This window comes from Acomys minous (assembly GCF_964271855.1).
Source record: "Acomys minous genome assembly, chromosome: 20".
NCBI classification, from domain to species: domain Eukaryota; kingdom Metazoa; phylum Chordata; class Mammalia; order Rodentia; family Muridae; genus Acomys; species Acomys minous.
In genome coordinates this window covers 21,987,482-22,013,613 of record NC_140502.1, presented here as the reverse complement: position 1 = coordinate 22,013,613, position 26,132 = coordinate 21,987,482, and the positions used below count along the sequence as shown (strand labels likewise).

Here is a 26,132-nt window from a genome sequence, read left to right as displayed (position 1 = left end):
CTGAGCGAAGGGGGCATAAACCTGTGGTCGCAGAGCTTGGGAGCGGAGACAAGTGCGTGAGGAGCTGGAGGCCACCCGGCTCTGGGGTAGAGGACGTTCATCTGGTCCATCTCGAATCATGCCAGAGGAAGCAGATGACTAAATTCAGATGCTTGCCTTCTGAGAAGGGTCACTGGTCATTTTCAGTGAGTGATGAGTGGGGTGGGGCCCTATTTATGACACAAGAGGGCAAGCCCCTCCCTTCCTCTAAGACAATACTCAGGCCCACGAGCCTCCTTCTAGTCCTAATCCCTCTCCCCAAAGTAAGAGGCACAGAGTGATCACTTGGCAAGAAGTCAGGGGGCGCGGGCAGCAGTGGTAAACCAACAACAGGCCAGCTATACAGGAAGATCAGGAATGCCCAAACAAAGGAGCAGAGCCCAAAGGGAGGTGCCATCATGAAAGATCTGTGAGGAGGGGGGGCCTGAAGGATGACGCCTAGGAGACCAGCTTCTCTCACTACGGAAGTAACAACGCTGGAGCCAAGTTCTGCCTCAGCATCTCGGCCAGAATGGAAACCCGAGACCCAGCCGAAACCTATAATCCAGCCGGATCCGGGGCCAGAAACAACCCCCACAGACCATCCAGGATCAACGGTGCTGCAGGAATTTGGTACCCCGCAGAAACCAAGTCTCCCGGATGAGCCCACTACTGCCCAGCATGAAGCTGACTCCCAGCAGGGACAGAGCAGCCAACAACCCTCTGCTCTGCTCCAGGAACGTCTTGCCCCGCTGGCCTCCCCTGCACCACAATCGTCCCCCAGCCAGACCTTGCACTTGGACCAACAGGAAGCCACCTCCCATCCAGGACCTGGGTCAGGAAAGGGGTCTACAACCCAACAGGACCCCCTCAGAGAAGGGCATGTGGGGACGGCAGGACCTAGACCAGAAGAGCCACCTCCGGCTCCCCAAGAAGTGGAAACTACAACTACAGCCCAGGCTGTATCTGCACCCCACAAGAAACTCCCTGGCCAAACTGACTCTAGACCCCAAGAGAGACCTGAGCAGTCAGACCCCACTGCCCAGCAAACACCACTAGTCCAAGGAGCCAAATCCAAGAAGGCATCTTTGACGGAGTCGGGGTTTTTAGCAAGACTGCCTGAACTCTCCATAAAGCGAACGTCCCAAGAGTGGAAGACATTTTTTGACTGGGAGTCTGACACAGAGGTACGTCTGAGTTCATCTTCAGAGTCAAACCCTCCAGAGGTCAGGAGAGAAACGGCGATCCCCGGACTGCCACTACCCTTCAAAACCAAGCTGGCTTTCGAAGAGACGTCAGGCTATGTCGGGAAATCACAAGGGAAGAAAGCTTTCCTCCAGGGTCACAAACACTACTGGAATTCAGGTGAGTCTGAACCTTCTCCAGGCCCAGTCGGTTAGTCTCACTAAGAATTTTCTGTATCTGGGGTTCTAACCCTCAGGTCATCTTCCAAACGTATCCTATAAAATAAAGAGCAACCCCACTCCCCGCGCCCACCCACAGTCTGTAGGAAAGGGATACCGAGGCATAAAAACTGAAGGACCCTGCACCAGGCCCTGCAGTTTGGAGACAGCAAACGCAGGACTAAAAGAAACAAAACAAAACAACTCCCCCCCCCAAAAAAACAAACAAACAAACCAAAAAACCAAAACAAAACAACAAAAAACACCTGGCCGCACACCTACAAAATACTTGGAAGGAAATCAAATTGAGGCATTCATGAGTCCAGGGGAAAAGGAAACAAACAAAAACCAAAACGGCCGAGCATCAGCTGTGAGGCAACCATCTAAGCAACAGCAGCACAAAGCTCAACGTGGGCCTTACCGTTGGCAGAGTAGCAGAAATTAGCTCGACATCCGGGACATTCGCAAGTCTTGCTTCGGGAACACTCTCTCCCCGAGCCAGATGCTTCCAAAGGGAATGTCTGAGTTTCGTGGCAGCTCGGGAGGGGCGGCTGGGTGTTGTCCGTTGGGAAGGTCAAGGCTGAGTGGAAACGGCATGGTTCGGGTGCAGCCCCGAGACGCGCTGTTCTTCCTTCTGCTTCTCTGAAGCAAATGACAGGTCACGCCATAGAGCCCAGTCCTGACAGGAGCACAGGGGAGGAGGCTTGGCAGGTGCTGCTCTTTCACCTCGGGGAGCTGTCCCCTCCTCTCCAAAGGCCGCCCGGTTTGCTTCTCTCGAGGGGACGGAGTAATGCTCGCTCTGGGAGAAGAAAGTCGAGGCTTACCCCTCCCGGGGCGGGAGAAATACCACTTCCTGCAGGGTTCCAGAAGCTTCTCTGGCATGCGCTGCCCAGGAGCGGTTGAGGGGACCGCAGTGAGCCATGTGCTCCATGTGCGAGCCTTGGGCACCCCGCGTCCTCTGTTTCCCGCCTTTTCCGGGCCACGTGGGCTCCCTCAACGTAGGCTCCTTTCGGTGAGGGGGGGGGGCCGTTAGCCACACAAGCGGCTGGGATGGAGCATCATGTCCCTTTGGATTCTGAGGAAGAAGACAGGGCAGAGGGAGGGACACCTCAAGGAACAGAGAGGCGCGAACTAGGAGGGGGAGAGACCGCGAGCCAGACAGCCTGACCGGAAGGCAGGGGTTTTGTTTGTTTGTTTGTTTGTTTTCTGGGAGGTGAACACCACGTGCCCCTCCGGGCCAACCTCAGCTACGTGAGAGGGGCGGGGCTTCCCCCCAACGGGCCCCTCCCCCCGCCCACAGCCAGGCCACGCCCCCTCCCAGGCCGGGTCCCCGCCCACGCCTTGGGGGTTGTCCCGTAGGCTTGGCCCCGCCCCCTCCGCCCACCGAGTCTTCCCGCTCCCGAGGCAGGTGGGCGGGCCGAGTTCGTGGGAAGATGCGTGGGGACGGCGAGGCTCCTGCACGAGACCGCCCGAAAGGGGGGGGGGAAAATCCCCTGCTGGGGTGGCTTCAGGGTGACACTTCACTGTCCCTGCTCGGAGGACTCTTTTTGCCGCCTCCGGGGTTGCATTATTTTTTTTCTTTTTGGAGTGTGGGGGGGGTGGTGGTTGGCTGTCGTTATGATTGGCTGCGGTCCCTTTAACCCGAGCGAATGGGCGGGCCGAGACCGGCAGCCCCACCTATTGAGGGCGGAGCCCAGCGCGGAGCTTGGCCACGATTGGCTGGTTTGGGAGGCCCGGCGGTGGTGTGTACTGAGGATTGACTCTAAAAGGAGGGACCGAGCTTGACCGCTGGAGTCGGGGGGGGGCCCCGCCGCCGGGACTGGGAAGAACCCCGATGGAGCCAGCCGTGGAATCGGGGCCCGTCGGGGCCCAGGCCTCCAAGCAGGCCAAAGAAGGGGCGAAGAGCCGCAGTCGCAGGCGGTGGCGAAAAGGCAAGGCCAGAGGTGAGAGCCGGGTAACAGCAGCACGGGAGGGACACCCCAGCACGTCCCGCGGGGCGCCCACGGGGACTGGGTGGACTGACCCACTTCCACGTGGGGTGGCGGGGCGGGGGGCGGGGGGCGAGGTCCGTGGACTGACCCACTGCCGACCCGTGTTGGGGTGATGGTGAGAGCAGAAGGTCCCTCGCAGACGTAAGGGCGCCCCGCCATCCTAGTGCGGTCTTGAGTCTGTAGGAATAAATAGGATTTCTGCTCCGGTTCCTTAGTGTGTGTGTGTGTGTGTGTGTGTGTGTGTGTGTGAGACAGAGACAGAGAGACAGAGAGAGACAGAGAGAGAGAGAGAGAGAGAGAGAGAGAGAGAGAGAGAGAGAGAGAGAGAGAGAGAGAGAGACCCTGGGAAATGGTTCGAGCGCCCGTTAAAGAATAGTGGGGGAAGGACCTTAGCCGCTTTTACGGAAAAGAGGAAGGCGTTTAGGCTCAAGGCATACCCAGAAACTAGAACACTTGCTCCGCAGCCCCTTCCTCCAGCTCTCACTGCATTCTCACACGTGCCCATTGGCCCTCAGCCCAGCAACACTGGGGCGAAGCTCCTGGCGCTGGCGACTTCCAAAACGCGAGAACTTTTAAGCCGGCCTTGCACCTCCACACCTCCTTCAGGGGAAAGGTGGCTTTATCGGCTAGCCTCCCTCCTCGATCCAGAAGGCTGGAGAAACAGTCCCGGGCCAACCAAGGGTGCTGCAAGGCTCCGTCAGAGCAGGGTTTAATTCCTGCCTGAGTTATGAGTCTTGTTCGTTTTTTGGGGGGGCACTACTTAACGCCAAACCTAGGGCCTGGTTAGTGCTAAGCTAACAATGCTCCACCACGCGGCTCCACCTACAGTCCGCGTGTGTCTATCAGTCCCACTGTGCAGGCAAAAAAATAAATAAATAAAATAAAAAGTCCTGACGTGGCTCCTAGCCTCAGTAACCCTAAATTCATCATTCCCCTGCCTCCCTTGGGAGCCAAGTGTAGTGTTACACCCAGCTCTAGAGTGTGTATACCGGCCCAGACAGGAGGCTGAAGACAGCCTCCTATCCCACAACAAAGATAGATCGCAGGGCACTATGCTTGGAGGGGGATGTGGAACCTGTGTCTTAGCGACCCATTTCACCAAGTTGCTCTGATCTGTTCAGTGTTAAACAACAAGCTCTTCTTCCTCTTTTTTTATTTTATTTTATTTTTTTTGGTTGTTGTTGTTTGGTTGGTTGGTTGGTTGGTTGGTTTTTTGTTTTGTTTTGTTTTGTTTTTGTTTTGTTTCCTGAGCTCCAAGCAGGCATGATAATAGCAGTGCCTGACTTGCAGGGCTGTGGCCTGACTCGCCAGGAGAGGTGGGTGTGAGCACACTGCCTGTCTGTACTAAACACTGAGCTCCCTCGTAGTGGGCTTAGTATCGGCCTTGTTTACCTAGAATGCCAGACACATGGACATCCAAACATTTATTAGCGTGATAAGGAATGTGTGAAGTGTGACATGGGGCTATTATTAGCCAAGCTGCCCTTAGTGTCAGAGGGAGTCAGAAGGAATCTGCTTGAGTAAGGCTCCTTGCCCGGTGCCCAGGCAAGTCTACTCGCAAAGGTGCGTGGCCCTGGGACTGGCTTATCATTCCCTGAGGGCCTTCCTGGTGCCAGGCCTCAGACCTGTGACTCACTTCCCACTCCTGCCCCCTAAGGGGATCCTGACTGGCTGGGACACTCTTTTGTTTATGTGATCTTGCCAGTAACTGCATAAGCCCTACCATTGTTATGATCATCTCATTCCCCAAATGATGACACTGAGCCAGCTGGGCTTCCTTCACCTGGCCAGGGAAGGCAGACACAGGAGCGCCTTCAGCCTCCTGGCAACTGCTGTATGCCGCAACCTTAATTCTGAATCTAAATGATTACTCCCCAGGCATTCGCTCACCGCCTGGAGGTGCCAGGCATGGCTTTCTATGGCTATCGGGGCACAGTAGAGCCGGGGACATAGATATTACTAAGACTGTCGGGCATGTGCCACACACGTCTGATCCCAGGACTTGGGGAGCTGAGTCAGGAATTAGTTCAAGGCCAGCCTGGGCTGCACAGTGAGTTGCAGGCCAGTCAGGGCTACAGAGTGAGACTCCGTCCATCCTCTTTCACCCACCCACTTTTTAAAAGTCTATTGTAGGGGCTGGAGAGATGGCTCCGCAGTTAAGAGCACTGGCTGCTCTTCCAGAGGACCCGGGTTCAATTCCCAGCACCCACGTGGCACCTCACAACTGTCGGTAACTTCAATTCCAGGGGATCCAACACTGTCACCCAGACATACATGCAGTCAAAACACTAATGCACATAAAATGAAAATTAAAAGTCAGGTGTGGTAGGGTATGCCTTTAATCCCAGCACTCAGGAGGCAGAGGCAGGCAGATCACTGTGAGTTCAAGACCAGCTTAGTTTACAGAGAGTTCCAGGATAGCCAAGGCTAATACACAGAGGAGCCCTGTCTTGACAAACCAAAAACATAAATAAAAGCCACTTTTTTCAAAGTTTATTTTAAACAAGCCAATGTGATAAATACAACAAAAGGAAGGACTCCTGAAGCTATCGATGTAGCTTAGTCACTAGAGTACGTATCTAACTAACATGCACAAAACCCTGTGGTCTCTCTCCAGGACCACATAAAGTAGGCATGGTGGCACATGCCTACCGTGCAGAAGGAGGGAGGTGGAGGCAGGAGGATCAGAAAGTTTAAGGTCATCCTTGACCTCATGGTCAGTCTGAGGCTAGCCTGGGCTACATGAGAAAATGTGCCCTGTGTTCAAAAAGGGAATCCTAAGCAAGGGAGGTGGGGAAGACAAAGCGGCAAGCGCGGAGACCCTGTGCTGGAAGGAGCAGCACAGGACAAGTGCAGAGAGACGGGAGTGCTGGGAGGGAGGCTGGGGGCAGGAGGCTGGGGCCGGCAGAGTGGGCTCGAAGTTGGATGGGAAGGCCACGTCCAGAATTGATGCTTTATTCTGAGAGGAAAGGCCAGGAAACACTGAAGGACTGGAAGGGCGTAGCCAGATTTATGGATGCACACAGACTTAAATCCGAGGCTCACAGAGAGCTTAAACACCGTACAAGTAAGGACCAGGGCAAGCCAGTGCAGGTGAGTAATATGCCAAACTTTGAGGTTCCTAAGATACAGAGTGCATGAGGCTGGAGAGATGGCTCAGAGGTTAAGAGCACTGTCTGCTCTTCCAGAGGACCTGAGTTCAAATTCCAGCCACCGCATGGTGGCTCACAGCCGTCTATATTGGGATCTAATGCCCTCTTCTGGTGTGCATGTGTACAATTAGGCAGAACACTGTATACATAATAAATAAATCTCTTTTTTAAAGATTTATTTATTTTATTTATTGCATATGAGTGCTTTATAGAAGAGGGCACCAGATCTCACTATAGATGGCTGTGAGCCACCATGTGGTTGTTGGGAATTGAACTCAGGACCTCTTGAAGAGCAGGTGGCACTCTTAACCACTAAGCCATCTCTCCAGCCCCCCCCCCCTTTTTTTTTAATTAAAAAAAAGAAATACGTGAGACTGGGTGATGTCGTAGATGGGGATAGAGTGGGGGAAATGGACAACTTAACTCCTTCGGTCTCTGCTTGAGTAAATAGTGAATTCTGTTCTCAGCACGCACAAGCACACGTGGAGACCGTGATACACCCAAATGTAAACAGATGCTTTTTGTTGTTTTTATTATTTATTTTTGTGTGCTTTGGAGGCAGGGTATCATATATCTCCAGGCTTTGAACTCACTGTGTAGTTCCAGATGACTTGGAACATCAGACCCTCCTGTGTCCACCTCCATAGTGCTAGGGTTACAAATGTGCACCCCCCCCCCACACACACACACTCAATCTGCACAGTCCTGGAGATCAAAGCCAGGGTTTGTGTGAGCTAGGCGAGCACTCCAGCAACTGAACTACAGCCTCAGCCCCAGTATATGGATTCATAAAAACATGAATGCATCGCCATACAAGCTGAAAATCCAAGACGAAAAAAACCATAGGCCCGCAGGCTAACAAACACACATAGGTCATGACACATACAAACATAACATCCCTTCAGACATGTCAAGAAACATGAAAGTACATTGCTCTGGTACATCCCCAAGGACCGAAGTCCAGGCCTGATACAGCTGACAAGTGGCTTCTCAGGGCAAAGGGTTGGAGGAGCCGGGAGCACAGTTCCGTGGCAGAGCATTTGTCTAATGTGTACACGTTTGGTTCCCAGCAGCAAAGGGGGAAAGCATCTCCCAGGGCAAATGGCTGGGGACCTGGATGGCCAGGTGCCCTCCCCGATGGCCAGGTCCCCTTCAGCCCTACCCTTTGCCCCACTCCGCCATGCTCACCACTGCCCCGTTGGGTATGCCCTTACCCCAGTGCCCTCTGCCTGGGATTCCAGCAATCTTAATATCCCGTCCTGGCTCCAGCCAGCCTGGTCTCGAGGGAGCGACCTGGAGTGGGGCAAAGAGCAGGGCCCTGAAGTCACAAAGCCTTGGGGGGAGCCAGCCCTTTCCAGCCACTTTACCCAAATCACTTGTTCTTCCAAAAGTTCTCTTCGTCCTCAAGAAGCACCCTAAGCCCGTACTCCCTACCTGTTGGGGTGGGAGAGCAGTCACAGCAGTGTGAGCTGTGGCAGATACGAGGCACCGAGTGTGGCAAGTGGACGAAGCGAGGCTCAGAACGCGGGGCATTGCGCTGGCCGAGAGCGTAGCCCAGCACACACGAGGCCCTGAACTCGGGGGGCCGCAGAGTAAATGATATGATCAGGAAATCATATTAGGGTGCGTTAGGGCAGTGACAAGGGCTGTAAGGAAAAAGCACCCAGCCCCATCCCAGTGAGGCTGGGCTGGGGGCGTCACTCAGTGGTAGCGCCTGCTTGGCACATGGGAGTCCCCACGGTTCCAGATGAGGAAGTCAGACTTAAGCTAGGGTCACCCAGCAAGTGCTGTGGCCAGGATCTCACCTTAACAGCTGCTTACCTTAGCTGCCCTTGAGGCTGTGGTCCATTTATCTATCTGCTACCAGGAAGGTCCGGCCCTCGCCCAAGTTGCCAGCCACCGTCTGTGGCCTTCACTCAACTCCTTTCATACCCTCTTCCCCTTCGTGCGTCTGCTGGAGGCGCCTGGGCCTTGGGGCCACCCTTGCCTTCATGAAGATGGCAGTCCAAGGACAGACAGTGAGGACTCACCCCCAGCCAGACAAACGGCCCTTGAAGCCTCAAGGCCTCTCATTTGCAACAGGTTCTTTCAAGGGCCTGACACCTGACTTTGTGTTTGTAATTTTGTGTTCTTCCTAAATAATCAAATTCCACTTGATGAGCTAACTTCAAGCCTCCATAAATACCTGTCTCTGTCCTGGAGGAGACAGATGTGAAAACAAGGTGCAACGGCAAAATGTGCACATGCTAGGGCCGAAGTGACCATGGGGGGTGGGGTGGGGGGGTGGGGAATGGGGGCGGGCTTTAGAGATGAAGAGAAGCAGGGTAGGGTGCACCGCGAGCTGAGTCCCGCAGGTGAGAAGGAGCTGGCTGGCCAAGGAGTTTGTGGAAGAACTTGCAAATGTGAGCCTTGCTTTCCCCGTATGTAGCATGGAGCTGACTGTCAGCCGGGTGAGCCGCGGATGTTAAAGCAAGGACAGCCCAGTAGGGCCTGTGACTCAGGCTCCCAGCTGAGTCTGGTACTGCTCCTAATCGGCTTTTGTCCTCCCGGGAGGCTATTTTTCTTTTCCCTAACATCTGGGGACATCTGTGCCAGGGCCAGCCTTGGGGGGGTGGGGGGCGGGAACTGACGTCACTGAGCCTTTGGCTCCCTGAATCCACTTGGGGGGTGACGAGGGACAGCATGGCTGGGTGAGAGGGGACAGTGTGTTCAGGGCGAAGGCGGGGACTCCTGGGTCCCAAGGGAGAAGATCCCTGAGTCTGAGGAAGGAGACCCAGCATCTAGGCCCAGCTCTGACCAAGGAGGAGCTGAGGCAAGGGCTACCAAGTCTGAGCGAGGAGGGACTGGGGACCTGGGGGGAGGGGAAGCGGTGAGAATCCAGGGTTCTAAGGAAGAGGAAGCTGGTGCAAGGACTCTGTTGAGGTGGAGTAGCAAGCAGGCAGGAGGGGCAAGGAGTCGGGCCCTGTTTACAACACGTGGTTCTCACTGTCCATTCTGTATGGGAGGCAAGGCAAAGGGCCACACCCTGGCCAGCTGGCCCCTCCCCCCAGTTTATTGCCCCAGGCTGCTACTGGCGCTAGCCACAGACCTGTTGTGCCAGCTCGCGGAACACCAGTGCGGAGAGAGCAGGAAGGGTGAGTGCAGGGCCAGCTGAGAGACAGAAGTGGCTGGCGCTGCCAGAACCCAGGGCCTGGAAAGGGAGAGAGGAGACACTGGCTGCTGGGGAAATGAAAGGGGTTACAAATCCAGGAGCCAGGCAGGGTCCTAGACTTCTAGAAGGAAGGAACCACTTGGGAAGGTTGGAGTGTCTGCACCAAGGGGTCAAGGGCAACTTACCCAAGATGTGGTAACCAGATCTAAATAACGGATGCCTAAGGACCGCACAGACTCTGGAAGGAAGAGCGCAAAGGACCCTGAACGCGGGAAGCCAAGTCAAGCGCAGAGCCAGGCTTTGAAGGACAGAGAGAGTCCTAGGAGGAGCACCTGCGTAGGGACTCTGGACCCACATCAGCGTCCCGATGGGCTCCGCAATTACCCGTACAACCTTTGGCTCCTTATTGCTCCTCAGCTCCCCCTCCTGTAAAAGAGGACGCTGGCAGTCAGAGAGATCCAAAGCAAGGCATCTTGGGTGTTTGGGAACTCAACCTTAGCGTGGGTTCGGCTAGTGAGATCAGTATTAACTATTGGAACTGCTCTCTCAGGCAGGAGAGTAGGACAGTGCAATCGAAGGCTGAAAGGCGGGCAGCCGTCTAGAGGAGGGATGCGGCGTTTTGAGAATCGCACAGAGAACCAAGGAGGGAGGTGGAGTTTGGATGGGATTCTCCAGGCAGGCTTGAGGGACCAGGAGTGCTCCCTTGGTGGTCCAGAAAGGCTGGAAATATGGATGGGGCTCAGAAGGAGGGCTGAATGTGGAGGGGCGGTCCAAGAGATGCTAATGGCTGTCCTCCGGCTTTAAATGACTCTAACCACTGTTAGGAAGGGTCCGTGAGCAGCGCCAGGAGGCTGAGAAGGGAACTTGGGATGGGACTGGAATGTGTGGGTCTTGAGAAACGGAACCGCCGGGCACTCAGCTTTCCCAGAACAAGAAGTCCATGTCCAAAGAGAGTTAGAGATCAGCGTTTACTCTTGAATACCTGGAAGGAAGGAGGAAGAGGGTGCGCCAGCTCCTGGGGTAGAGGAGCACCACTAGGGACCAGATGCTGTGGGGCTCAGGCGACGAGACTCCTAGCTCCAGGGAGGAGGGCAAAGACATGGACAGCAGAGGACAGAGCAGGCCTGCAGGGTCTGAGGGCTCCAACTCCCAGCCGCTCGGCAGAAGGAGGACCAAGTCCCAGACGTGTGGAGGGCAAGGGGATAAATGTGAGCTGAGATAGTGGAAGGCCCCTGCATCTCCAGGAGGCGTGGGCCAGACCCCCTGAAGCGTGAGGAAGGAGGGGGCTGCAGCTGTGAACTCATAAACCTCAGCAGGAATGGCCCTGCTTAGACCTGGGCCTGACGGGGAGGTACTCACCCACTTCCTCTCCCTCCCACAGCCTCCGTGTTCTCACACAGCATGGATCTGCGCACAATGACCCAGTCGCTGGTGACACTCGCCGAAGACAACATGGCTTTCTTCGCAAGCCAAGGCCCAGGAGAGACAGCACGACGCCTGTCCAACGTCTTCGCAGGTGTTCGGGAACAGGCACTGGGGCTGGAACCAACCCTAGGCCACCTGCTGAGCGTGGCACACCACTTTGACCTGGACCCAGAAACCCCAGCCAATGGATACCGTAGCTTGGTGCACACGGCCCGCTGCTGCCTGGCACACCTACTACACAAATCCCGCTATGTGGCCTCGAACCGCCGGAGTATCTTTTTCCGGGCCAGCCACAACCTCTCTGAGCTGGAGGCCTACCTGGCAGCCCTCACGCAGCTCCGTGCTCTGGCCTACTACGCCCAGCGCCTGCTGGTCATCAACCGACCAGGGGTGCTGTTCTTTGACGGTGATGAAGGACTCACCGCTGACTTCCTCCAAGAGTACGTCACGCTGCACAAAGGCTGCTTCTATGGCCGCTGCCTGGGCTTCCAGGTGAGTCCCTTGCGCCGTGTCCCCTGGGCTCGCAGTGAAGGCACTGGTGGCTGGCGGTCTGTCCTGGCAGTAGAGTAACCACAGTAATCAGAGTTACTGGGTTCAGGACTCAGACCATAGATTGGCAGGGAAAGCCGGCAGGAGCTCAGGGCGGGACCCTGGGGGTCAACTGATGACTCGCGGCTGCATCTACCTCACGTCAGAAATCTCTTCCCCAGCTGGGCCTGTAACTCAGACCTGTTCCATACCAGCTACTCGGGGGAGCTGAGGCAGAAGGTGGCAAGTCCAGGGCCCGGCTGAGCTCACAGAGATAGAGGCTAGCCTTGGTAACTTAGCGAGGCCCTGGCTCAAAAGTAACAAGAAGGCGGAGCCTGTGAGCCCGTGGTAAGACGCCCTGTCAAACATGCATGAGGCCAGAGCTTCCATCTCCAGCACAAGGGTGGGGCGCACCAGGGGTTTGTCTGCTATTTTCATTTTCCCTTCAAGTACTACAGACTGAACTTAGGACTCAGCAGCCCATTCCCTCTCACGTAGTCCCTGAGGTCTGTTTGAGTGCCAGCCCCCAGGACAGTAATCGGTACTGAAGCCAAAGGTCTATTCTGTGTCAGTGCACCCCATGTCGTGTTCACTAAGACTCTACAACAGAAGGAAGAAGGTGCCACCCACGGCTTTCAGATTGGCACCTGGGCTTAGTTGTTAGAGAAACCACGTGCTTTCTAGGCAGCCCTCAGGCCAGGGCCAACCCACCCATCAGAGTCGGTGATAACAAGGCCGCCCTGGTTGTCATCGCTCTCCCCGCTGAGCTACACAATTCTGACCCCAGCTCTGGGCCTCCTGTCTCTGCCATCCCAAACCACCTCAGGGAGACGCAACCTGTCACCACACGGAAAGTGAGGCAGCCCAGTGCCCCCAGCAGGTAGAGGCAGAAGGATTATTTAGAGATAGAGGCTAGCCTGAGCTATAGCATATGTGCCAGGCAAGCCAAGACTATGTAGAAAGACCCTAACTCAAAAATAGATAGATAGACAGACAGACAGACAGACAGACAGACAGACGGACGGATGATAGATAAGGTGAGGACTAGAGAATTGGTGACAGAAAACTAAAATCAGAACAGAGGCCAAAGTTGCCCCTGTCTGGGTTCAGTGCAGCCCCAACAAACCGTAGGAAGCTGTCTGAAGGAACCCCAACAGGAACTGGAGGAGCTCTGTGAAGCTACCGTGCTCCCCAGCCTCTCAGGGCCCCTCACTTCACGACTCCTTCAGCTTCCCTGTCCCTGCCCACCACGCCAGGCTTCCTGGTCCTGAGCAACCCAACACAATGATTTCGGGGACTCTCCCCTCACCCCCAACTAAACCTACAAATACTGCTCGGCCCAGCAGAGCCAGCCATCTCCCTACTTACATGTCCTGGCATCAACACTGGAAAGAAAGAAATTCCAGACTGCCTGAATCAGTGTCCTAGCCACAAAGGCCAGGAGCTCCTGTGCTCTTTGGCCTACTGGGTCCCTGGCCAAGAGGATGGGCTGGGCCACCTGCCAGCTCCCGAGAGCCCAGCTCTGCTAGAGTGCAAGGCAGCATCCCTCTCAGAAATGTCAACTTCAGGAAGGCAGCGGCCGCCGGATGTCAGACACTGCTCAGTCCTGCTCCCTCCCAAAGCCTAGCGTGCTGTGGACCATGTCCAGTAAACAAGAACTCTGCTAACTCCCTGCCTGTCCCCCCTCTGCCACCTGCCACGTGTCCCCCAGTCTTCCCTGACAGCCATCTATCCCTTGCCTAGGCCTCAGCCAGGCTCCCCAAGTTCTCTATACCTCTCTTGGGTCATTCCTCATTTCTGGCTTTCTTCGGTCGCCCTGTACCCAGCCAGCCCCAAATGTCTGCGCTGCCCTGCCATTCTGTCTGTACGCGCTTACTCCCCTGTCCACAGCCCTCCTGATGCTCAGAGTGAAATCCAGACCCTCAGCTGGGGCGTGGCAGCGCACGCCTTTAATCACAGCACTTGAAAGGCAGAGGCAGGTGATCTCTGTGAGTTCGAGGCCAGCCTGGTCTCTATAAACCGAGTCCAGGGCAGCTAGGGCTACACAGAGAAACCCTGTCTCAAAAAAAAAAAAAAAAGGAAGTAAAAAGAAAGAGGAAGGAAGAAATAAAGAAAAAGGAAGGAAGGAAGAACGAACTGCAGTCCCTGACCCTGGACCCTTCCCAGCCTCTGGGACCCCTTGCTCTGGTCCCTGACTCTGCCCCAGCGCACGGCCATGTGCCTTGCCCCGTGCTCCCCTTCGCCCCGCTCCTTTCCCCTGCCACCCACGTGCAGCATTGCAGCTTCAGCATCTGCACTTGCTCTGGCCTCTCCTGGGAAGGCCTTCTCCTCACTCAGATTCCGCCTCCCGGGCCTGGCCAGGCAGCCGGGCCCATGGTCCGTCACGGCATCCACCTAGTGCCTGATCATTGCAGGCGTCTGTCTGTGTGCGTTATCTCCCTTCCCTCTGAAGACACCAGGTCCACAAGAGGGCCCGGGGTGAGGCCCGCAGCACCCTATAGGAGCTCAGGAAAAGCTTACTAACCGCACGGGCCTCCTCCTGTCTCTGTCCTCATCCCTCTCCGGGGTGCTTGGGTGACACAGGCATCCCTTCACAGTTCACGCCTGCCATCCGGCCGTTCCTGCAGACTCTCTCCATTGGGCTGGTGTCCTTCGGGGAGCACTACAAACGCAACGAGACAGGCCTGGGTGAGTGGCCTTGGGTCCTGCCCACACCCTCTCCCGCCCCCCTCTCAGAGCCCGGCTGAGCAGCCCGGCCACCACCAGGGCTTCTTGACAACCCTCCTGGCCCCCAGGTGTGACTGCCAGTTCCCTCTTTACTGGAGGCCGGTTCGCCATCGACCCGGAGTTGCGTGGGGCTGAGTTTGAGCGAATCATCCAGAACCTGGATGTGCACTTCTGGAAAGCTTTCTGGAACATCACTGAGATCGAGGTGCTGTCGGTGAGCTCAGGGCTGAGGGAGAGCCCCCCAGCGTGCTTACAGATGGAGGCTCTGACTCCCAGACATCCTGTGAAGCCACAGCCGGTCACTGCCGGGCCCCAAGCCTAAGGACAGCACCTAAGGGCAAAGACTGGGCTAGGGAGAGGAAGTGTGTGGTATAGAATGTGGCCTCCCCCCCCCCCCCCGCCACCTCCATAACCCTCCCCTGGCATCCTTTCTGTTCCCTCCCCAGTCTCTGGCCAACATGGCTTCAACCACTGTGAGGGTGAGCCGCCTGCTGAGCCTGCCACCTGAGGCCTTTGAGATGCCGCTGACCTCTGACCCCTCACTCACAGTTACCATCTCACCGCCCTTGGCACACACAGGACCGGGGCCTGTGCTAGCCAGGCTCATCTCCTATGACCTGCGGGAAGGACAGGTAAGCCCCTGCTCCCGGACAGCGGCAGCCCCAGCCCAGCATCGTCAAGTCCTGAGGAGGAGGAGGAGGAAGGCCCTGACAGACCACCCTTCCTCCTCGCCACCAGGACAGCAAGATGCTCAACAGTCTGGTGAAATCTGAGGGCCCACGCCTGGAGCTGCGCCCACGGCCCCACCAAGTACCCCGTTCCCGGGCTCTGGTTGTCCACATCCACGGCGGTGGCTTTGTGGCCCAGACCTCCAAATCCCATGAGCCCTACCTCAAAACCTGGGCCCAGGAGCTGGGGGTGCCAATCATCTCCATCGACTATTCGCTGGCCCCCGAGGCTCCCTTCCCCCGGGCGCTGGAGGAGTGCTTTTTTGCCTACTGCTGGGCTGTCAAACACTGTGCCCTGCTCGGTGAGATCCAGGCCCCTGCTTTCGCAGGTTCTTCCCGATCCTTGCCCTGGCCGCCACCTTCTACAGCTCCTGTCATGTCCTGCAAAGGCACTAAGTCCCTAAGGCCTCAAGCCTCAGCCTCATCTCTACCTGCCCCTTGCCCCAGCCCATCTCCCCACTTCTGCCTCTGGCGCCCTGCCGTGCCCAGCGTCCATCTTGGCCGTCACCTCTGCCTCCTGACCCCTTATTCCAGCCTTCATCTCTGGCCCCGCCCCTCCTCTCTCTGTCTGTCTGTCTCTCTTCCTCCCCAGCTGCCCACCTCCTGCTCCCCTGCACTCCAGGCCGCTGCCTCACATGCCCACCTATCTGCCAGGTCCTCACACCTCCCTCCTGGAATGCCAACATCTCAGGAGGACAAGGCACAGAGCAGAGCGTGGCTGCTGTACCCAGCCTGAACCCTGACCTTTGGTTTCCCAACTTCTGATGTCCCTGTGTTGGGAAAACTGGCCCCCTGAGCTCCTCTCTCCCACTGCCTATCCTTGCTGGGCCCCCCGCCCCGGCTCCCGACACCCCAGCACTTTGTTTCTAGCCTCTGATCACTACCTGCCACACGAGTCCAGATCCATGCCTCTTGCCAGTAACTAAAATGGCATATTCTGCTTGATCTTAGGAGTCGCGTTCCCTACCTAAGAGCTCGGTTTCCCCAGCTCATGCCAGACTATCACTGGGTTGTTCTCCTCCGGCCCCCCCCCCCCCCAGGTTCAACAGGAGAGCGGATATGCCTTGCAGGGGACAGTGCAGGTGGGAATCTCTGCATCACTGTGTCCCTTCGGGCAGCAGCCTACGGAGTGAGGGTGCCAGATGGCATCATGGCAGCCTACCCAGTTACCACCCTCCAGCCCTCCGCCTCTCCTTCTCGTCTGCTGAGCCTCATGGACCCACTTCTCCCACTGAGCGTACTCTCTAAGTGTGTCAGTGCCTATTCAGGTGAGGCCCGTGTCCCCAGAGCATGGCCGCTGGACGCCTGCATGTCTCGGAGACCCCAAGTTCTGGAGGTTAGAACTGGGCCTAAAAAGAGAGACCAGCTCAGCTTCCCACATGTGTTCTGCAGGTACAGAGACAGAGGACCACACTGACTCAGACCAGGAGGCGCTAGGCATGATGGGGCTGGTGCAGAGGGACACATCCCTGTTCCTCAGAGACCTCCGCCTGGGTGCCTCCTCGTGGCTCAACTCCTTCCTGGAGCTAAGCGGACGCAAGGCCCACAAGTCCTCAGTGCCCACAGCAGGTGAGTTAGAGCTTGTTCCAAGGCGCCTAGCTAAGACAGCCTAGACACACACCTTGACACAGCATAAGCCCCGGGACACATGGAGATACAGAGATAACTTTCCTGCCTGGCTCTGTCCTTGGCCCTACAACAAGTCCACATCCTGGAAATTCCCAGACTTCTGCCTCCAAGGGTGATCTCACAATCCCAGGAATTGCCAAACCCAACCAAACAACAAACAAAAGCCCTCTTTTAGGGCTCGATGTAGTGACATTCGACATTAGCCTCACACTTGGGAAGCAGAAACAAGACCCCTGTGATTTCAAAACCAGCCTTATCTACATAGCAAGTTCCTGTTCCTGGTGAGCCCAGGCCACATGGGGAAAGCCTGTCTCAACTACTACAACACCACCATTCTCGGGGGCCAGGGAGATCGCTTGGGAGGGAAAGAGCTTGCTATGCAAGTATGAAGACCTGAGGCTGGATCCCCAGAACTCATATAAAGGCCAGGTGTGGTGGTGCACACTGTGAGCTCAGCACTGGATGGCCAGAGTCTAGGCAGAAGCAGTGAGCTCTGGGTTCAGTACCAGAGCCTGACTCAAAACCTAAGGTGGTGGCTGGTGAGACGGCTCAGTGCCAGCTGCCAGGCCTGCCCGGACTTCAATCCCCAGGGTCCACATGGAGGAAGGCAAGACCCTACTTTTATAAATTGTCCTCTTGCCACCCACACACAGATAAATGAAAAATGTAGCCGGGCGTGGTGGCGCACGCCTTTAATCCCAGCACTCGGGAGGCAGAGGCAGGCAGATCGCTGTGAGTTCAAGGCCAGCCTGGTCTACAAAGCGAGTCCAGGATAGCCAAGGCTACACAGAGAGAAACCCTGTTTTGAAAAAAAAAAAAATGTAATAAAAATTAAAGAAAATATCAAAGTGGATGGTACCTTGAAGAATAACGGCTGAGGGCGGTCTCTGGCCGTACATGTACATACGTATACACAAAAAGGAAATTACTTAGTTTGTATCTGTTTCATTTTAGAATCTTCAGGTAAATGCAGACACATGAGAGCGGGCACACACACACATACACACAGGTACGCACACATGCGTTAAAAGGGAACTGTGTTTGAGGCAAGGGACCACTGAGTCCTGGGATGGGGTTCTCTGTAGGAGAAAGGTGACCCTGGAGGCACACACTCGAGGCCAGCTTCTCTCACTCCATCAGTGTCGTGCTGGCTGCTGGGTTAGTGGGCAAATATTAGCATCTGTATCCCTTAGTCTGTCCCTCTGTGAAATGGGTACAAGTGTATCTGCCTCGTTGCAATAATAAGGACTATTACCCTCGTTTGTGTCAAGTGCCAACACAATACCTGGCACACAGGTGCTCTTAGAAGATGCTAGAATCCCACATCCCATTCCAGTGACTCTGGGTCACACGGCACCTAAGTGATCACTCTTACAGTGGTCCCCACTCCGCCCTCATAGATTGGTAAAGGCCATCATTGGGAGGAGTGTGTGCAGTGCTGCACACTGAGGCAGGAGGATCCCGTTTTGGGCAACAGAGCAACCCTGTCAGAAACTAAAACAGCCTAAGCCCTAAAAAGGTAAACAGTGGAGATCCAATTACATTAGCAGACAGAAGCCCAGGGCCTCCGAGCTGTCTGTGCCATGTGGACTAGACATCGCACCATCTGGGCACTGCTTACTTAAAGTGACGGGATCTCACGGAGGCAGGAAGGACATTTTGGAGAGCAGGCCCACGCGGCTGGAGACAGCAGCTCTCTGGGAAAGTGACAGGCTCCTTTGGCCTTGGTGTGTGAGCCCATTTGATCAAGTCATTAAAAGCTGCCTGAGCTTCCTGCTGGGGAACCCAAAGGTAACTACATCAGGACATGCTGTCTGGCAATCACACCTTAATGCCAGCCTGGGGGGTGTAGCTCTGCAGTAGAGTACCTGCCTAGAATCCACCAGTGACGGGCTGGGGGCTAGCATGTGCAAGGCTATGCGCACCACAGACACACACAAATTAATACTGAAGCCGGGAGGTTGTGGCACACACATCTTTAATCCCAGCAACCAGGAGGCAGAAGCAGGTGGGTCGCTGTGAGTTCAAGGCCAGGCTGGTCTACAAGGCCAGGATAGTCAAGGCTACACAGAGAAACCCTATCTAACAAAATAAAACAATTAAAATATATATTATGTTCCTCAGGAGGAAATAATCATTAGTCCTATATTTCTTACCCCTCTGAGCTCGCCTTCTTATAATTTATAAGCTAAGGGCTATCTATCATTTATATAGAGGGAAAAATGGAAGCTTCCAGAAGTCAGCTGATTCGCATGTCCCAGTCTTTATACATGCACATCCTGCCCTAGAACACAGCCTCACCTCCCAGCCTTCAAATTGCAACCCTGAACACAGAAAGGGTCCATCCACCCACCCTCGGGGGAAGGGGGTGCTTACCCTATCTACCATTCACCCCCTCTATTCACAGCCAGGCTTATCTTCTGGCCTCAGGAAGCCTCTGTCTTTGCCCTTCCTATAGAGCCAGTGCGCCCCACGGAGTCCATGCGCAGGAGTGTGTCTGAGGCAGCCCTGGCCCAGCCCGAGGCCTACCTGGGCACAAATCCCCTGAAGACCCTGACAAGAAAGGACTTCAGCTATAAGGGCAACTCAGAGTCTTCAGACACCCCCGAGCTGTCGTTGTCAATGGAGACACTTGGCCCCTCCACACCCTCCGATGTCAACTTCTTTCTGCGGCCTGAGAGTTCCCAGGAAGAGGCTGAAGCCGTGAGCAAAGCCTCCAGCGTGAGCGCCGCCTTCCCCGATGGTTTCCGCCCGCGGCGCTCAAGCCAAGGCGTCTTCCGCATGCCCCTCTACTCCGCACCCATAGTCAAGAACCCCTTCATGTCCCCTCTGCTGGCCCCCGACAGCATGCTGAAGACCCTGCCGCCTGTGCACCTTGTGGTGAGAACAGGGCGGGGCAGGGTGCCGCGGGAGGGTTGGCGGAGTGGGACGTGGGCCTCCTGGGCAAGGGAGCTAGCCAAGGGGAGGCGAGTCATTTAGCAGTTTTGTTGGGCAGGAAGCTTGAACAGGTGGGAAAGATAGCGGTGGGGAAAAGATAGGGAAAAGGAATTCAGTTATCCCTGTTTCCCACGCCTCCCTCCGGGACTCTCCTTATTTTTCCTCGCCTCTGTCTACCTCCACATCCATGTCCACGTGCTTTCCCCCCCCCCCCTCCTAACCCTCACTCCCACCCTCTCCAGGCGTGCGCCCTGGACCCCATGCTGGACGACTCGGTCATGTTCGCGCGGCGACTGCGCGACCTGGGCCAGCCCGTGACGCTGAACGTGGTGGAGGACCTGCCGCACGGCTTCCTGAGCCTGGCCGCGCTGTGCCGCGAGACTCGGCAGGCCGCGCAGTTGTGCGTGCAGCGTATCCGGCTGGTCCTCACCCCACCTGACGCCTGACGCAGCGCTGATCTGAGGAGCTGGGGACAGCGTGGGGGTGGGGGTGGGGGGCTGGCACTAAAAGACTTCTTGCTCCCACCTGCGCGGGCCTCCATGATGAGTGCGCTCTGGCACGGGCTTCTAGACCCTTCGGACCCTCCGTCGGGCAAGGAGGGAGGGGATGGGATGTGCCTTAACTTAGGACCCTAAGTGGGGTGGGGCAGGGTCCCAAGGCTGAACCTGAGGGAGGGGACGCACACACACATCTGTCACCAGGACAGCTGGACCTTCACTCCACCACTGCCTTCTGCTGCTGCTGTGACCGACCACACCTAGTCGATTTTGTCTTTTGTAAATAAAAGTTATTTCATTAGTTAGGTCTTTTAAATATGTGGGGTGTTTTCCCAGCAGGTGGCAGCACTGATCTCAAACTGCTGCGGAAGGGGAAACAAGGCTATGTGGACCAGGACACATGGAGAGTCACAGCGGGGCCTGGAGTATAACCTCGGCTAGAGCTGTAGGGTAGCCACGATCCTTGTGAGGGTCAGAGCACTGAAGAGCACGCTGAGGCCTTGGGGTTGGGCTGGGACCCAGGAGGCAGAGGAGAGGCCTGGGCTGGAGCGGAGGCCATGAGGGAGTCCAGAAGGAGCATCCCAGAGCCAGCAGTGAGGTAGGGATTGGAGTAAAGACACAAACAACTCCTAGGTCTGGCCATAAAGCAAGTGAGCAGTGAGGCAGCCTGTTCCCTGGAAAGAGGCTCAAGTTAGGGGATGCTCAGAGGTGATCCCATGAGCCTGGAGAGAGGTGTGGGGCTGACTCGAGCTGGGACCGAAGACCTAGGATTATTCTAGAATAAGCAAGGTAGGATTGGAGGAGGGGCTGGAACAGACAAAGCCCCAAGCTTATGGCCCACAATAGCGCAATGAGTCAAGAGAGGCCAGTGTTGGGATGCTCGGAAGATGGGCTGGAGAGGAAGGAAGTGCAGCAGGAGAGAAAAGGCTGGAAAGGAAGTTTCCAGAAGGAGGGAGTGGTCCATGACAGATGGAAATGCTATTCTGGGGCCTCACCCATGAGCAAGTATGTGATGTCACCGATGTCATCCAGAGTCATAGGAGGTTGGCATCCGAATGTGGTGGGCTGGAGAAGTAGAAAATAAAGGACTGAGGCCGCGGACACCCTGTGTCTGTGGAAGTTAAAGGGCCAAGACATGATTAACAGGATCGTGTTAGGGTGGGGAGCAGAGAAGATGGAAGAGTTTCTTAAAGGGGAGGGTAGCAGGAGACCCCCTCCCTCAAGGGCCTCGTTTACCCAGGGGACTTGTGAATCAAAGCCGGACATGGGAAGCCAGGCATGGTGGCTCATACCTGTAACCCCAGGGCTTAGAAGGCTGAAGAAGACTGCCATTACTTGGAGGCCACCCTGGGCTACATAGTTAATAGTGAGGTCATTATGTGGCCCAGGCTGGCCCCAAAATGGCTCAGAGTGAGACCAGGTAGAAGCAACCTAATCCCAAAAAGGATTTCGGCAGGGTTGGTTTTTTGAGACAGGGTCTCTCTGTGTAGCCTTGTCTGTCTTGGATTACAGCTTCGTAGACCAGGCTGGCCTTGAACTCACAGAGATCCACCTGCCTCCACCTCCAGAGTACTTGGATTAAAGGCATGCACCACCACCGCCCAGCCCAAAAGTGATTTCTGTCCATGCACCAAACACACTTCCGTTCTGCTTCCAGCTCAAGTACGGCCGCTAGGATGAGCAACAGTCCCTGGTCTTATCTTGGAGACCCCTGGATCCCCATGGCCCATCCACACGGTCTGCCTCTACCTCTTGACTTAACCTTATCCCTTCAGAGTCGGTTATTAACCACGACTCTTCCGTCACTGCCCAGACCCAGGAACCACTCTCTTCTCCCCAGGCTCTGGGGACAGCCACCTCCTGCTATACTGAATTCCAGCCTCACACCTCCAGCTCTGTTGTCTGCTCTGACCTACGCTATCCCTGGCACCAACAATCAATGATTGCGCATGCGCACACATACACACACACGCACAGGCACGTGCACAGGAGTTCAAGGTCCTCAGTCAGCCAGGTGCCGCCTCCTCCTCCTCCTCCTCTTCCAGCCTTACAGCTTCCCTGGCGGTTATGGGGACGGACAGCTTGGCTCTTCTATTTGGACATCTAAGCATGGTAACATCCCTGTAGGCCTGGCCTTTGCACAGGGTGAAACCTTCTCGTAACCTCTGCTGCCACCTAGTGCCCCTACAAGAGCCAGCTCCAGGGGCCCCTCCTCTGGGAAATCTTTCCTGACCATGCCAACGCCCTACCAAAACTTCCCCTGCCTCCTCACCCCACTGATGGCCTCTGACCATCATTGCCTCTCCTCCCCTCTGACCCGAGCTCCCTTGAGGCCAGGGCCGGGGTCTGACTCATCTCCATCACCGCGGTCCCCAGCATCAGGCCTGGCACACCAGCAGCCTAGGGAATGTTTGCTTAAGTAATGAGTGGGTGAGTGAGCGAGCGCTGAGTGAGTGGATGACTATCCGAGGGAACCGCGAGTGAATTCTTGGCACGGGGAAGTGATGAACGGAGGGATCCGCCGGACAGGCAAAGGTGCATTTCTGAGGTTGTACGTCACTTGAACTCAGTTTCTCCAATAGCTCCCTGACTAAAAGCTCCCTCGTCCCCTCAGCTCCCCGGCCGGCTGTTTCCCACCAAGCTGTGTGCAGAATCCCATTACTGGTCATTCTGGAAAGGACTTACCTGGGCCAACCAGAAGAGCTGGTTTCCTCCAGAGCCCCTTCGGCCTTTAGCCCAACGGAGCCGATCTCTAAGGGGCAGGTTCCCTCTCTGTTGGCAGATTGGCCGAACCTAGCGGAGATTGGCGTCTCTGAGAGCCTATGGCTGTCCTACGTGGACTGCAGCCCCGCCCATTCAGGCAAGCTCCCCCTGGGAGTGCCAGGTCCTCCCCTGGAAAGAGGGAAGGTGGCGGCCAAGGGGTGAGAACAGAGTTTAGGGCATCTGGTACCTAAGGTGTTTCCAGGCGCTCTTTTTCTTTTCTTTTCTTTCCTTTTTTTTCCTCCGCTCCCTCTTCTTTTTTCCAGTACTGGGGATTGAACGCGGGGCTTTTCGTATTCTAAACAAGGTCTCTACTACCGGCCACTGAACCTCAACCCTTTTTTTTTTTTTAATCTTTATTTTGAGACAGCGTCTCACTAAGTTGCACAGGCTGGCCTGGAACTCACTATGTTACTCAGAGTGGTCTCTGATATCCCTAAGTCCAGAGGGCTTAGGATCGCATGCCTACACCATCCCTTCCCAGCAGCCCTTGCGTCTTGGGGAGAGAAGCCAACACTCCTTGATCCTAAAAGATCAGGGCACTTAGGTCCCATGAGAGGAGAAATTAGTGGTCAGGATTTTTGTGTGTGTGTCTGAGGGTCCAGAGAATTAGGAACGGAAAAGATTGGGGTCCGGGAATTTGTACTCCAGGATCCTGGAAATCATTCTGGTTTACCTGCCCTGGATGACAGATCTGGGTTTCAGAATTTTATGAGACTATTTGTGGGATTGGGGACATGCCTCGCCCCCAGGCCAGTTTTCTGAGTCTGAGGTGGAGCCCAGACTAGAAGTCAAGTGGGAGGGGATCTCTAGCCTGCGCGCCATTTCTACCTGTGTCCCCGCCAAGGAAGCCGGGGACAGAGCTTCCTGCAAAAGGAACCCGGAATGGGAGGCGACTTGAGAATAACGTGGAGACAAAAAGAAAACAAAGATCCCGAAGAAGAGATTAAAAATAATAAAACAATAATAACAGCTCTCTTGTGCTGGATTTACTGTGGCCTGGCTCCGGTCCCGAAGTACGTCACATAATTATTCCGTCTTTTCCTCGTGGTTCTAAGCGACTTTCCGGAGCATCGTTGGTGCTGTCATCACTATTATCCCCATTTTACAAGGGAGAAAATTGAGGTCCAGCGCAGGATAATCAAGATAGAGATATAGGTGGCGGGAAGCGATAGCAACGTGAAGGGAACACGGATGAAGGCTAGGTCAAGAAACAAGGCAGGCCCAGGGGAAAAACAAAAAAAAAAAAAAAGAGGAAAAAACCAAAAGGGGCCGGGGACCCGCGACTCTGGGAGATGTTGAGAGCTGTTGCTAGAGACTGTGACTCCCCGAGGTTCAGAGGGGGCGGGGCCGAAGGAGAGGATTTCCCGAGTGTTTCCTCTTCCGCCTCCATGGTTTCAGCCTCGTCTGACCCTTCTTGCCGTGGGTGCTGGACCGAGTTGGGGGTCAAAAACAGTGATTAGGAAGACGCAACTCTGCCATTACAGCAGCAAGGGATGATAAGAAAATGATTCACGGGGGGTGCCTCAGTCTGGGAGGGGCCCTTCCCCGGGCCTCTGTTCTTTCATCTGCAGAGATCGCGCCTCGGGGGAGGACAGCCAGCAGGCAGGACCTCCCTCTCCCAATCTCGGGTTCTCCGCCACTTAGAATTTAGGGTTTTCCCGGGGGTGGGGGGCAGTAAGAACCCCCTGGTAGATTTCACTCCAGACCCTGAACCCTTGCTCTGTCTGCCCAAGCTCTTCCCCGCCCAGCCCAGCCATTACCCACCGGGCTGCCATCGCGCGCAGTCAGCCTCCTCCCACCTTCCCTTTCACCCTGTGTTTCTCCACAAGGCGCTGGGCCAACCAACCCCACTGAACAGATACTGGAGCACATTCTGGGGAGCCCTCAAATTCCCAGAATCCTCCGGGACTGAAAGATGGGTTCTCAAGACTCCATCTTCAGACACATGCCAGCACCTTAGTCAGAGGTGCAAGATCACACGAAACAAACACGAGAGCCGCTCACAAGCTAGGCGGGGTCTTACGGTGTGGGCACCCACGGAGCACGTGTACCCTCCTAAACTGTCCTACAAGCACAGACTCATCTGCACTGACAGAAATATCCTCCTGACGCATGCAAAACAGACACCCCAGCTGTGCAATTACATGACCAGCCACTGATAACCCTTGCTGGACGGAACGCAAGCAAGAGACTTGGTTTTGTTCCTTCCGGTACCCAGAGCCACAGGCGGAACACATAAGCAAGCACCACGGTCGCCGTAAACAGTGTTCCCTGCGCAGCTCCAAGCCTTTCACAACGAACATCTTGTTCAAACCTCTCTCGGGAGTGCTACTTGAGACAATCAGTCTTACAGACTGGGAAAGCTTAGGAGAAGTTGGCAACCTGCCTGGTGGGGGAGGGGAGACTGGCGACCCTGCAACTGATCCCTAGATCCCTAGAACCCACACGTGGCAAAAGGAAAAAACGAACTCCCGCAAGTTGTCCTCTGACCCCTATATGTGTATCGTCTTACACGCGCGGGCACACGCGCGCACGCGCACACGCGCACACGCACACACATTACATAATAAAATAAAAAGGCAAGCAGGATTAAACCCCACGTTTCCTGGCATAAAAGTCTAATCGCTAAGGTCATCTCTCAGTAAATACAGGTATATTTTAGCTGGGCGCACTGGCACCTGTCTGTGATCCAGGCGCCGAGGCAAGAAGATTAAAAGTTCAAGACGAGCCTGCGCTATGCAGCAAATTCCAGATCTCCGTTAAGCTATATGGTTGTTGGTTGTATGACCTTCCTGGGGAAAGGCGAGAAAACCCCCTATCTACTCCCCAACAGAGAGGGAGCACTCAGACCAAAGGAAGAGTCTATCAGAAACAACTTGGGGGGAAAAATAGATAAGTGTATTGGGGTTATTTGCGAGCGCGTGTAGCTGCCCCGCTAAAAGCCCCATCCTTCCTCAGTGCCTACCCCTTAAACCTTCTTTAGCATTTCTAAGGTTGTGCAGAGCCAGGGCGAGAGGGAACGGTGGCTGGGCTGTCTGCGGAGAATCTTGGGATGTTCTTGCCTTTGAGACCTTCGCCTCCCTACCCCTTAGACCCAGCTATCTACGGCTGTCCTTGCCGTGACGTCAAGGCCAAGGTCTCAGGTCAGCGCGGGGGCTGTGCAACACGCGGATCAGTATCCAA

The 26,132-nt window shown here is 55.5% G+C and overlaps 2 protein-coding genes across 7 annotated transcripts; one reads left to right on the top strand and one right to left on the bottom strand.

Annotated features, from left to right (window-relative positions):
• The first annotated feature begins 273 nt into the window (after positions 1 to 273).
• LIPE (lipase E, hormone sensitive type) lies at positions 274 to 20,487 on the top strand. 3 transcript variants are annotated; one of them, XM_084770894.1, is made up of 10 exons: positions 274 to 1,383; positions 11,097 to 11,632; positions 14,266 to 14,356; positions 14,464 to 14,609; positions 14,842 to 15,027; positions 15,134 to 15,425; positions 16,164 to 16,391; positions 16,516 to 16,692; positions 19,211 to 19,632; positions 19,932 to 20,487. In XM_084770894.1, exons 1-10 carry the CDS (start codon positions 471 to 473, stop codon positions 20,133 to 20,135), a joined length of 3,195 nt encoding a protein of 1,064 aa, XP_084627020.1. In that variant the 5' UTR covers positions 274 to 470; the 3' UTR covers positions 20,136 to 20,487. The 3 variants fall into 3 exon arrangements, with proteins under 3 accessions (XP_084627020.1, XP_084627022.1, XP_084627021.1); XM_084770896.1 differs by lacking the exon at positions 274 to 1,383 and adding an exon at positions 3,149 to 3,364; XM_084770895.1 differs by lacking the exon at positions 274 to 1,383 and adding an exon at positions 9,203 to 9,698.
• LOC311591371 (uncharacterized protein) lies at positions 14,604 to 24,739 on the bottom strand (the record flags this gene model as incomplete). Of its 4 annotated transcripts, none has more annotated exons than XM_084770913.1 (4): positions 24,714 to 24,739; positions 22,872 to 22,979; positions 21,182 to 21,297; positions 14,604 to 14,726 (listed from the first exon to the last, which is right to left on the bottom strand). In XM_084770913.1, exons 1-4 carry the CDS (start codon positions 24,722 to 24,724, stop codon positions 14,695 to 14,697), a joined length of 267 nt encoding a protein of 88 aa, XP_084627039.1. In that variant the 5' UTR covers positions 24,725 to 24,739. The 4 variants fall into 4 exon arrangements, 3 of the variants coding, with proteins under 3 accessions (XP_084627039.1, XP_084627037.1, XP_084627038.1); XM_084770911.1 differs by lacking the exon at positions 14,604 to 14,726 and adding an exon at positions 20,595 to 20,860; XR_014777088.1 differs by lacking the exons at positions 14,604 to 14,726; positions 24,714 to 24,739 and adding exons at positions 20,619 to 20,860; positions 23,137 to 23,476.
• Between the last annotated feature and the right edge of the window lie 1,393 nt (positions 24,740 to 26,132).

Coding starts and splice junctions, on each gene's coding strand:
- LIPE (XM_084770894.1), top strand. CDS start 471: ATGACGCCTAGGAGACCAGCTTCTCTCACTACGGAAGTAACAACGCTG. Junction 14,610..14,841: donor CTGAGATCGAGGTGCTGTCG/GTGAGCTCAGGG, acceptor TTCCCTCCCCAG/TCTCTGGCCAACATGGCTTC. Junction 19,633..19,931: donor TGCCGCCTGTGCACCTTGTG/GTGAGAACAGGG, acceptor CACCCTCTCCAG/GCGTGCGCCCTGGACCCCAT.